The 12,500-nt window shown below is 47.3% G+C and overlaps 1 protein-coding gene across 1 annotated transcript in view; it reads left to right on the forward strand.

Annotated features, from left to right (window-relative positions):
- Positions 1–10,254, forward strand: part of SPG11 (SPG11 vesicle trafficking associated, spatacsin) — a 213,204-nt gene extending 202,950 nt beyond the window's left edge. The window contains exon 40 of the mRNA XM_085848691.1: positions 9,747–10,254. Coding sequence (XP_085704817.1) covers positions 9,747–9,933 — 187 coding nt within the window. The 3' untranslated portion in view covers positions 9,934–10,254. The remainder of the gene's footprint in view (positions 1–9,746) is intronic.
- The last annotated feature ends 2,246 nt before the right edge of the window (positions 10,255–12,500 follow it).

A 12,500-nucleotide genomic window follows, 5' to 3' on the forward strand; every position in this document is an offset into this window, starting at 1 on the left:
CCATTTAGAATATTTTTTTTTTGATCCTCTTGGAGGATCTCAGTCTTACTCGCGTTGTTGCTCTTCATCTTCTTCTTGTGGACTTTTTTGTTTCACAGCCTACAGTTTTCATCGAAACTTCCTGATTAGCAGAGATGAATTACCGAACATATGATACATCACTATGACGTCATATCAATTTTATGACGTCATTCCTATTTTTTGACATTTTTTGTTTCGCAACCCAGAGTTTTCATCAGATCTTCGTGAAACTTGCCATGTATATGCAGAAAGCCCACGCGCAGGCAGTAACCATCTCCGATTTTGGAAATTCTTCCGAGAAAAAAAGTTGACGTCATAATATTGCCGCTAATGGGAATCGCCGAAACCATTATCTCCAAAACTAGGCAAGCTGTTTGAATTTTGTTTGCGGGAATCAAGCCGGGCATTAGCACAGATAATTTATCGCAAACCTGATACATCACAATGACGTCATATTCGTTTTTATGACGTCATTATTAAGAGGACGAGGATGTTAGCTCATTTGAGCTTGTTTTTCTTCTTTCTACACTCCCAATTTCAGAGTTTTATCTCGGATCTGGCCGGGACTTCCAGAATGAAATTTTGCATTAATAATGGCAATACAAAGTACGCGGGGTTGACATGTATTTGACCTTGACCTATTTTTAAGGTCATGACGCAATTAGACATTTTAACATTTTCACCATAACTCGACTAAGGTTTCTCCAGTTGGAACTAGATAGCCCAGACCTCGAGCAACGCGTATTTACGTCATACCCCTCCGATTTAAAGGTTAAAGTGAAATGGCGATCTGAAAAAAGAAAATTAACACATTTTCTGTTACCGCTCAATTTTGCCAATGCGGAATCTCAGACCGCTTGGCCTTCCAAAATGTTCTTGCATCATAATGGTGGACCCGCACAGAAGTTGTGGATCTGATATTTGTTTAGTGTCCTTGATCTATTCTTTTCAGACTGTGACCAAATTAACAAAAAACATCTTTTTGATCATAACTTGAATAATTTTCCTCTGATTTTCATGATGTTGAGGATTATTGATAGATTGTAGATGGTCATACGTTTTCTTAATGTAGACACGATCCCTAAATGTTGAGCGTCAGTCAAATGCTGGTCTGAACAAAATATGTCGTCATTGCATTGTGAATCAAGGGTAAATTGTGGGCAATTGCCAAGGGTAAGCCGGGGGAGGCTTGCCCTATGCCATCATTTTGTGATCGCAGATGTCGAGTTGCAACTTGTTTATCGCCAGTTGCATTCTGTACAAGGCCATACAATTATAGATATACATATGTATTGTTGTAGATTTCCGCCTGTTCGGCGTGCGCATGACCTTTTTCAACCCAATCCAGGCCGCGCGCCCACCGAACCAGCAATCCAGTCGTAGCTTCCGGATCAACGCCGAAACCCAGCTTCGGGTGTTGTTAACCACACCATAGATCAGCCAACTCTTCTGTCCACGTGCTATAGGGTCGATCGCCGAATTATCGATGTACCTAATTATTCGCGCAGACAGAAATGCCGGGGATCGACACCTCAACGCAGCCTGCATGAAAATGAGCCGCTTAAGCAGCTCGTTCCGTTTGCGATTGCCGAGCGGTTATATATCGCCAAGCCCCGGCGGACCCGATTATCTTATCGGTGTTAAAAACCAGCTAACATTCCGAACGCTCCATGGCAGTCAATGTGAGGAAGGGATGCTACGAGCAGGTGGCATTTAACAATGGGGAACATTTACAACACAGGCAATGCAATGAATGGGAGGATGGGGAAAAAGACACGAGCAAAAAAAAACCTACAGCCGAGTTCTATTATTAAATGTAAAGCAAATACAACACAAGCACTTAACAGTTTCCTACTTATTAGACGGGCCCACAAACACTTGTACGCACACACACACACACACCCAAGAAATGGTGGCTGATGCCTTTAATAAGGACTTCAACTCAGAGGACATATTAGCTGAAACCCAGAACCTGTCTCGAACCTCTCCACCTCGTGTGGTCTTCAAGCTGTTCGGACCTGGGCTCCAGTGAGAGCGAGCTGGATCCAATCGCCGTGAGCCGCGATCCTTCCCGAGCTCCAGCGAATCCTCTCGTGCTTCCGAACACGTGCTGGGGAGACGAGGCGCCGATCCTTCCCATCGATGCGTCACTATCTCGAAGAACTACCTCCAAGATGAGGCCAAGGAGTCGCACCAAGCCGGAGAACAAAGAGCTCCGCGAGCCAAGAAGAGCCAGCTGAACCAGGCCACAAAGCAGAGCAACAGGCTCGAACCAGCTCGAGCACCCTTGAACCAGGCTGACACTCCTCGATCACCAGGCTGAAGAAGAACCACGACAACCTGAACCAACTCCTCCGATGAACAACTCTCCAACGAGAAGCAATAACCCCCCCCCCCCCAACAAGGCCCCAGAACCAACCTGAGCCAAACAGAGCAAGAAGCTTACTGAACCAGCACAAACACACCAACCAACTCGAGGATCTCTTCCTTATCCTCCTCCGCACCTCCCCGCTCCCGGCATGACTCATCCCCGTGCTCGCACAACCGCGAGTGGGAGGGAATTGTTTACGGAATCACTGGACGGGAGGGCTCTTCCTCCTCTTTGCAGAAGAGGGGGAGGGGAGTCTTCCTTTATGTTGTGATCACTCCCTAACTATTAAATTAAATCACAGCGCACTTAATCGATTTCTGCCCATTAAACAATGGAAGGTAAGCTATCTATAGAACATGCACTTATCGACATATCTGAGCTAAAGGAACCTGAATGTTGTGTGTGATCGAATTCCAAATTTGTAACACTACCCCCTCCCCTTTTTACAGACTCGTCCCGAGTCGTCAAATTTTCATGTGACCAGCATGTGTAAGTTTTCCCCTAGTACGTTTTACCTTCGGATCCCTGAGTGCAACATTTCTTTATACGTGTCCCAAAAATAAATAACCTAATGTGCTGCGTAACGAACAAAACAAACTCTCACAGCCTCATTCGGACAACTTAACAAAAATTGCCGGCACTAAAACAAACATGCAGGTGGGGTTCAACTTATCAACAATTTTCATTTAACTTATCCATTACATTACACTAACCATGGCCCAGGACCTGTGATCTGTGAAAGGGGAAAGGCAAAAGTCATTGGTGCGGGGGAATGGATGGAGATGGTTGCAAAACACAAAATGGACTGAATGGATGCAAAACATGGTGCACGGGCTGCTCAATGCAGTCCCCGGGTGCGGCTGCCTGCAGGGCAGTCCTCACATAACTGGATGATCCTGGCGCACATGGTGATGGATGGACACAGGGGCAAACGCAAACAAGGGCGAGCAGGCATGGGGTCATGGCAGAGGCAGGCAAACAAGGAATGGCAAGGCAAGGCCATGCAGAACAGGCGGCTGCAGCACAACAGGCTGGCAGGTGAAGCTGGCCGGCCTCTGGTGTGGTTCCATCAGGTCTGGAGGGAGTGTGGTGGTGCTGGCCGCTCTGAAGGCGGGCTCGGACCAAGCCTACCGTCTCCCCCACTCTATCGCCTTTGCCCGTCTCTGTCCATACCCACTCCCTTAATTTGCCACACAACACAACAAAATTTAGCCCCTCTTTATTTTTGTTTCCCTTTTATAATTGTCTCCCTCACCCCCTTTATCGTCTTTGTCTGGCTAACCTATCCTGTCAACCTAGCCTACTCCCAACCCCTACATTCCCTCTCGAGGGGAATAGGAAGAGATGAGCATCCTGTCTCGAGGCCCAACAAAGCCTCAGAAGGACCTCCTCAGAGTTCAGCGATCTACCAAGGTGAGTCCAGCGGCCTACAACGAGCAAAGGGATGGATGGTGCGAAGGGGTACATCTCCTAACTACCCTAATATTTATTACATCTGCAACTACCCTGGGGCTTTCCAAAAACGCTTGACATTTTTAAACTATAGGTTCTAAAAACCATGATTCCCGTCACCTGTGTTGGTGTCCATTATAAATTTGGGCCTTGCCCTCAAATTTTCATTCGTGCCCTCGCACAATTTCCTGGCTGGGCATCGTGGCTCAACTGGCAGGAACTCCCCCTCTGCCGAACTCCAACCATGGCACCCCCAGTCCTGCAGGCTGTCTCCCAGCCTACCAGCTCCCTATAAACGCGGGGAGTTGCCCTATCTGGCATTGCCCCCCTTCGATGCCCATGTGGCATGCTGGTACCCCGGGTCCCTTTCTGAGGGTCGCCCGTACCCACTGCACTGCCCACGTGGCATGCTGGCACCCCGGTTCCCTTTCCGAGGGTCGGCCGTGCTCACGACACTGCCCACGTGGCATTCTGGCGCTCGGGGTCCCATTTCCGAAGGGTCGCCCGTGCCCACTACACTATCCCGGTCCCTTGGACCCTTGGCCTACTCTGGCCGACTTGTCCGGTGCCTGGGGTGCCCTCTAAACAAATGCTCAACTTTCCACAGCCACGCTCCCAGGCGGTCCATGAACTCCTGCACCCCTGCAAATGGGTTTCGTGCCTTCTCTCGACATCAACAAAACGACCTCCTTTTGGTAAATTTGAATAACCCACGAGCTAAAATTACTCTGACCCCGGGGTCCCTTGGGTGGGAATCACTCCTCCCCCCAATCAGTCATCGCACCATGCATACCACATTCGCTCCACTCACACACTTGGGTCCGCTGTCCCACACTCATTCCTCACACACTTTCCATTTCACAACTCACACCAACACTCTATACTGCCATCCTTCCTAATTAAATCCCCTGACCAACTCATGCTCCCTCGTTGTCCCTTAAACTACTGTACATCCTTTTAACTCTTCGCAGCGAAGCTATGTCTCCTCCACACATTCCATGTCTGTCCATGTCTCCGAAAATCCAAAAATTCCCATTTCCTAAATCTGAACTGAAATCACTCAAACTAATCCATTCCACAGGCTCCGTGAGGAACAACCCATGTCCCCATGAAGCCGGTCTAACTATCGCTAACCCATCCCCCGAACTAGTACTTCCTGTGCCCCCGAGCAAGGGGATCTCCTTCCCCCTGCCCAGGGAATCCTGTATACGTGAAATGAGAGGCTTGCTTTTCTCTTATTTTTTTTTCTCTCTGCGCACCAGCGCGGCAATTCACAACCTGCGCTCTTTTCCCGTGACGTCATGGCAGCTGTTCGAGCTTCGCGCTCCCCGTCCCTTCTAAGACGGTAACATCTGGCAGGGATTCCCTTTTGCCGGATTCCAACTATTCATGCAGCCACGACGTCACTGCGCATCCCAAGCAAGCCTCGTGTTTCGAGGGGTTCCTCACGCGAGCACATGTGCTCTGCCCGTCCGTAACCCGTGCCGCAGAATCTCCGATGACGTCACTTGCACCCAGAAACCGCGCGAGAGAATCGCGCAAGCCGGGGTACGCGCAGCGCATCGGGGAAACCGCTTCGCGCGCTCCGCGAACAGAAAGTGCGACGCAGGCCATTCAGAGCTTTACACACACACTCACCTGGAGAACCCGTCCGATCCGAATTCACATTTCCAGCCAAGCTTCTGTCCGTCCGCGGGATCGGCTTACATCCACCGTGTGCTTTTCCGGACCGGAATTCACTCGCGCAGGCGCGCACGTGACTGCCTCGTGCGAAGCACAGCACGGACCTCGCTCGTGCTGCTGTGTGAATCCGGCACGGTCACCAAAATAGCTACGGCTGCTACACGGCCCTTGTCCCTCGTCCTGTGCCGTCTTCGTCGCCATTCAACACACGCACTCCCACGTGCCATGACGCTTACACACACCTTGCCATGACACTCTCACTCGGACATGCGGTTGCGTGTTCCCGCATACCAACTGCCATTTCTCTTTCACACCGCGACCTCACACATGTGGTTTCTCTCATACACAGCCTTTCACCCACGCATGCTATGCGTACGTTTCAGCACACATTTCGCCACACTCGTAACCACACACAGCGGGACAATCGCGCTGGGGATTCGTGCCACTACAAGCGCTCCCGGGGTCTCCATACCCCCCAAGCTCCGCATGTACCCGTTCACTGCACTCCGCCCCCCAACTCGCACGGAGCGACCGAACCCACCTGGTCGCGATCCACTTCAAGGGGGCATATTCCCTCCCGTCATTCCTGAAGGAGGCTATCCTGCTGCTTGCACCGGGCCACGACACATTCCCCCAGCTTACCCCCATTGTCCTCCACTACCTCTATGTGTGTGTGTTAGTCTTTAGTTTCATTTAATTCTTGCGTCTCCGTCGTCGTCACCTCTACCTCCTTTAATTTCTCCGTCACTTTGTTTATTATTTCCGTTTCTTCCTCTCTGAGCCCCCTTAGTTGTTCATTATCTTTCTGGAGCTTTTCCATCTCTGTGGACTCCAACTTTGCTCTCTTAGTTCGGGAATTTTAGCAAATTGTATTGACCATCTGTGAAAAAATTGCTTACCAAAAAATTTCTTCACTAACGTATTCATCTCGGTGTCTACAAACACCTATCAATTAGTGCAAACCCAAATCCTTGTGGAAAATTCTGGGGAGCCAATCAAAGTTCGGGTGCTCAGAGGACCTACGCGAAAAAAAATCGGAAAAATTAACTTTTGCAAATATTGACTTGTGGGATGTCTAACTAGGGGTTTTTTGGGGGTGCTGAATTGATTCCAACCATGAGATTTGAGGAAAAATGAATCCCTGGCCATAAAATATTGATATGATACATTTTTAGCTATCTCAGACTGTTTTGCGGTAATTTGGCTCAATTGATTCAGATTGTTCAAATTGTGCTGAAACCAGCATACAACATTTTTGAAACCACTGCTATATTGTTGGTTAGACTTGTGCTCATGCTCAGTAGAATTCTCTGTGTTCGCTGACGTTAGCTCAGAGCTTTAAGCTATAAAATTATTGTGTACCGGACTCGATAGAAGTTGAATATATTCAACATAGAGTGGACCTATTAATGTTAAAACACATCACTGTATGTGTGTTCCGTCTGTTTTGTGTCAAAATTTCATGTCCTGTCTGTTGCTTACAAAAAAAATGTCTTATTTACGTCCGGCACATGGACCGACATCACGATAGAAACCACACTCATGCGTGAGGCAAAATCCTCCGGTGGTCCAAACAGAGGCCGCTTTCGGAATGAGTCTTCTCATAAGTCTTGGGTTCAGACTCTGAACCACTTCTCGTTCATTCACCAAGAGCTAGAAAGAAGCATGGTCAAATGTGGGGTACCTGTCCACACAGACGTTAAAAGAGCCCAAATGAAGAGAGATAACGATGCTGTCAACACCATAGTTGGGTGGTTGGAGGAAGTCAACCCTTTCGATGCCACACGGAACAAGAAGACTCTGGTGTCCTTCTCAACTGGGTTCAGCAGCACTCCCGAAGACCAAGTCAACGCTGATCAAGTAGAAGAAGTTGGGAGAGCCATACAGGCTAAGATGGATGGGAAAACTGTTGTGGATGCAATGGTAACCAAACACAAGGTCAAATCACTTGCAAGCCTCAGATCTGGACCCAAAGTCAATAGCGAGAAGCTGGTCATTGACTCACTGAAGCTATTCAACCACCTCATTGTCATCAGTGAGCGTGAAGTCAAGACCAAAGAAGCTCTGCGCTTTGAGTTGACGCCAAAACCGATGTCTCTGTTTGACAAAAATCAAAAGTTGCGAAAGCCAGACAAGGCTGCCCTAGCAAGGTTCCTGAAGGCATGTGTGGCACCTGTCGAACAACCCCCCTGCACAAGCCTTGTGGTTGATGGTGGGTGGCTCCTGCACAATGTCAAGTGGGAGGCTAACCTTATTTGGAACGATGTTGCCGAGAGCTACCTCCGGTTTGTGAAGTCCATGGGAGTCATCGTCTCCGGATAACGGTGGTCTTTGACGGATATGGCAGCTCCACCAAGGACCATGACCACTTGAGACGAGCAAAGAATGCATGCTGTGACATTGATTCGTCTGGATCTCAAAATCATCATTGCAAGAGAAAAGTTCCTCGATAACAAGAACAAAGCCCAGCTCGTTCTGCTCCTTGCTGAGACATTTAGTAGGAATGGAATCAGTGTACAGGAATGCTCCGATGATGCCGACACCTCCATCGTCCGCGCAGCTCCAGATGAGGCAAGAGTCCCCTGTCGAGGTGAGGACTGAGGACACAAACGTCCAGGTTATGCTGATTCATCATGTTGCAGAGCATCCGATCTTACAATGTCGGAAAGATCCGGGAGGCCCTTCCAGAGATATACCGGAGGTATCTCATCTTCTTGCACAGCTTCTCTGGCTGCGATACAGTGTCTGCAATTTTTGGGTTTAGCAAACCAACTTTGCTAAGCAAGCTCTGCAAGACTGATGAAGCAGAGAGGGCAATGGACGTGTTTATGGACATCCGAGCTGAGAAAGGTGATATCATTAAAGCGGGCTGTGATCTTTTCATGCTGATGTTCCATGGGAAATCCTCCAAAGACTTGGAAGAGTTTAGCTTTGACATATTCAGCAAGCGAGCTGCTACTGGGAGCATAAAATCTGAGAAACTCCCCCCCCCTCCCCCCCCCCGACCCCGACAACAGGAGCTGCAGCACAGTACTCTCTCAGAGCTTCCCTCCAGACGAGTAGTACTGCAGGTGACATTTAACAATGGGGAACATTTATTTGAACACAGGCAATGCAATGAATGGGAGGATGGGGAAAAAGACACGAGCAAAAAAAAACCTACAGCCGAGTTCTATAATTAAATGTAAAGCAAATACAACACAAGCACTTAACAGTTTCCTACTTATTAGACGGGCCCACAAACACTCGTACGCACACACACACCCAAGAAATGGTGGCTGATGCCTTTAATAAGGACTTCAACTCAGTGGTCAGATGAGCTGAAACCCAGAACCAATCTCGAACCTCTCCACCTCGTGTGGTCTTCAAGCTGTTCGGACCCGGGCTCCAGCGAAAGCGAGCTGGATCCAATCGCCGTGAGCCACGATCCTTCCCGAGCTCCAGCGAATCCTCTCGCGCTTCCGAACATGTGCTGGTGAGACGAGGCGCCAATCCTTCCCGTCGATGCGTCGCTATCTCGAAGAACCACCTCCAAGATGAGGCCAAGGAGTCGCACCAAGCCACGAGCCAAGAAGAGCCAGCCGAACCAGGCCACGAAGCAGAGCAACAGGTTCGAACCAGCTCGAGCACCCTTGAACCAGGCCGACACTCCTCGACCACCAGGCCGAAGAAGAACCACAAAACCCGAACCAACTCCTCCGATGAACAACTCTCCAACAAGAAGCAAGAACTCCCCCCCACCCCCAACAAGGCCCCAGAACCAACCCAAGCCAAGCAGAGCAAGAAGCTTACTGAACCAGCCCAAACACACCAACCAACTCGAGGATCTCTTCCTTATCCTCCTACGCCCCTCCCCCGCTCCTGGCGTGACTCATCCCCATGCCCGCACAACCGCGGATGGGAGGGAGTTGTTTACGGAATCACGGGACGGGAGGGCTCTTCCTCCTCTTCGCAGAAGAGGGGGAGGGCGTCTTCCTTTGTGTTGTGATCGCTCCCTAACTATTAAATTAAATCACAGCGCACTTAATCAATTTCTACCTATTAAACAATGGAAGGTGAGCTATCTATAGAACAAGCACTTATCGACATATCTGAGCTAAAGGAACCTGAATGTTGTGTGCGATCGAATTCCAAATTCGTAACAGTATATTGTTTTTGGTTTTTTTCTAAACAAGTTCATACTGACTGACATTCCTCCTTTCCCTCTTCTCTTTCATAGATGCAAGCCAGATAGAGTCTCATTGACCATCGAGGAGCAAAGCAGGCTGGCCGAATTGTTGCAGCACTGCCCTGATGTCAGTCTTGCCTCTCGTATCGCATGGAAATGTGGTCTTTCAGATTTTGCCCAACAGTTGCTAAAAGTACCAGGAGCCAAAAGCTACATCCAAGATGTGCTAAATCTCTGAAGTTAGCCATGATCTGATCTTGATGCAGATCACAGTGAATAGAAAGACATCGCCAAACTTGATTACGAGAGATACTTACTTACTGTTGCAGGTTATCCACAGCAGCTCCAGAAAATAATGGACCTTTGACTATCTCGATAATTCTCTGGATTTTGTTGAAAATGTACTTGTTACCCCACATCTGCATTTTCTGGCACTTTGTTGTGATTTTAACAGAACAATTGATGTACACATCCAGTCAATGTCTGTCAGCCTTGTATTTCAAACAAGGCATTTCAATTTCAGTAATTTTAAAATGTATATAAAAAGTTGGTTACAGGAGCTCTTTGACTTGAAGGTATATTCATGTTGAGATATATCTATGTAACAATATGTTTGTTCGTCCATCTGTGTATAACATTCCGTTCCACCCACTGGTTGGACAGCTGGCCTGACTCCACCAACAATATCAACCTGAAAAAATTGTGGCTGTCACGTAGATGGTCACTGACTGCTATGCGAAGCCAAAGACATCTTCGGAGCTGTCATATTCACGATAGCCAGGCCCCCTCCGTACACTGTTTCCCTTTAATGTAAAACAAAGCAACTTTAAATATCGAAAGGTTGGAGCTGATTGAGGTTACGGGCTTTGTGAAGATAAGAGTTCATATAGTCCTCAGCGATCAAGGCAGCAGTCTGTTGCCAATACACCATCCAAATAACTGTAGTAATCTCTCGAGCAGGGTTTTTGTGGTGGAGGTGACGTGGGTTCTTGCCCTGCTCGAGAGATTGCTCTGACTATTTTCTCTTAAACGACTCGAACAAGGACCATAAACCCATATCATTATAAAGGTCTTTGCCCGAGGACTTCTGGGAATCTTGCGACATTGTGAAAGAACATCCGTCATTTATTTTTAACGATGTGTACAGTGGCCTGTAAAAGTATTCAAACCCCTCCAAAGTTTTTACATTTTTATGGCACCTGAGCTTATTTCATGATTCTTTCAAATCAAACTTAATATATGGAGTCTTCACAAACTACTCCAAAGTGATAAAGCTAAAAAATGGAGATAAAATGTGAATAAGTTTCCTCCATGTCTTCAAGACAGCTGTTCACCATCATCTTAAGTCATCCCCCATCCAAAATCATGATCTTTTCTCTGCCCGTTAAACTTTTCTACACCCACCCCTCCCAAAATTTTGCTTTGGTATCCATATTGTCCACCCTTTGTGTTCGCCTTCCTCGTCATTACCTGCATCCCTTGTTTGTCCGAACGTCTACTTTCTCCTTATGCCATTCTGTTGATGTTTCCCCTTTCTACTGCCGTTCCCTTTGTTAACCTCCGCCATCGAAGATCGGAGGTTACTGTTTTCACCCCTTTGTTTGTTTGTGAACAATATTACGGAAAAAACTCCTTGACGGATTTCGACGAAACTTGGTGGGGGGGGGGATTAGGTATGGTCCAAGGATCATGCCATTAGATTTTGGACTTGGACCAAAGTCCAATATGGCCGCTATGGCGGCCATTTTGAAAAAATATTTGAATTTTTTTTTTTTTGCATTTCTACAGGTTTTAAGTGATTTCCAACAAAAAAAAACATGCCAAAATTATAATTGCGGCTGATTTTGGAACTTCAGGTAGATATACCCACGTAAAATCAATTTCTGTCTCAAGGAATCTAGTTATGACGAATGAATTAAGTATGTAAAAGGGAAAGTTGCAAACTATAACTGAGCACTGTTGACGTCAAATTGAATAAATAGGATATCAGGTTCACTTGAGTGACCTCGCAGTATTGGCGGCGGAGGTTTTGCACTCTACCGAGTGCTCCCCCTCTAGTTGTGTTGTGTTTTGATTTGTTGTCATAACTCTTCTACAAGCCAAGAGCTAATATTTAAAAAGAAATGAAAAGTACTAGTACGTGCCGTTTAAAAAAAAAAATTAATAAATAAATATTCAAACCGCGAGCAACAAACAACAACCACACAGGCCGTTTCTTCGCTCTCGCGTGTCCGTACGTGCGTGGCCCGGAACTTCGCATATTCGCAGTTACGATTATTCGCAATTCAGTTTTAATACCCAATTATTCAATTAGCGCCAACGTATTTTACCTTTTCGCAATGTCGTGGCAAGGAAAAACAAAAAGAGAAGAGAGAGAAAAAAAATTACTTCCTAGTTCGGAGCATACCAGCACTCTGATGTTCCCGAAATTTATACACCGTCTAATATGAAAACGATCATAACTTGGGGCTTTGTGTTTTTCTATAAATGCGCATCAGAAATCGAGAAATTATGAGAATACACGAAGTAGTCACTCTCCGGAAGCCCGTACGTTAACGCGGCTGAGCTTCCCTTCCCCATCGGCCATGCCCACGCAACAACGTGTCTTGTCATTGGTTTGGTAAATAAATCGCCATAACTTGGGAAGCACTTGTCCGATTAATATCAAACCTTGAAAAGGCACATCCTCAGGTCGCCAGCATTATATCTGGCAAGTTTCAATTGGATCGGACCAACGGTTGTCGAGAAACAGCGATCTCTCTCTCTCTCTCTCTCTCTCTCTCTCTCTCTCTCTCTCTCTCTCTC

The sequence above is a fragment of the Eptatretus burgeri genome, chromosome 12 (genome assembly GCF_056783735.1).
Source record: "Eptatretus burgeri isolate ZD-2024b chromosome 12, Ebu_testis_v1, whole genome shotgun sequence".
Taxonomy (NCBI): Eukaryota; Metazoa; Chordata; class Myxini; order Myxiniformes; family Myxinidae; genus Eptatretus; species Eptatretus burgeri.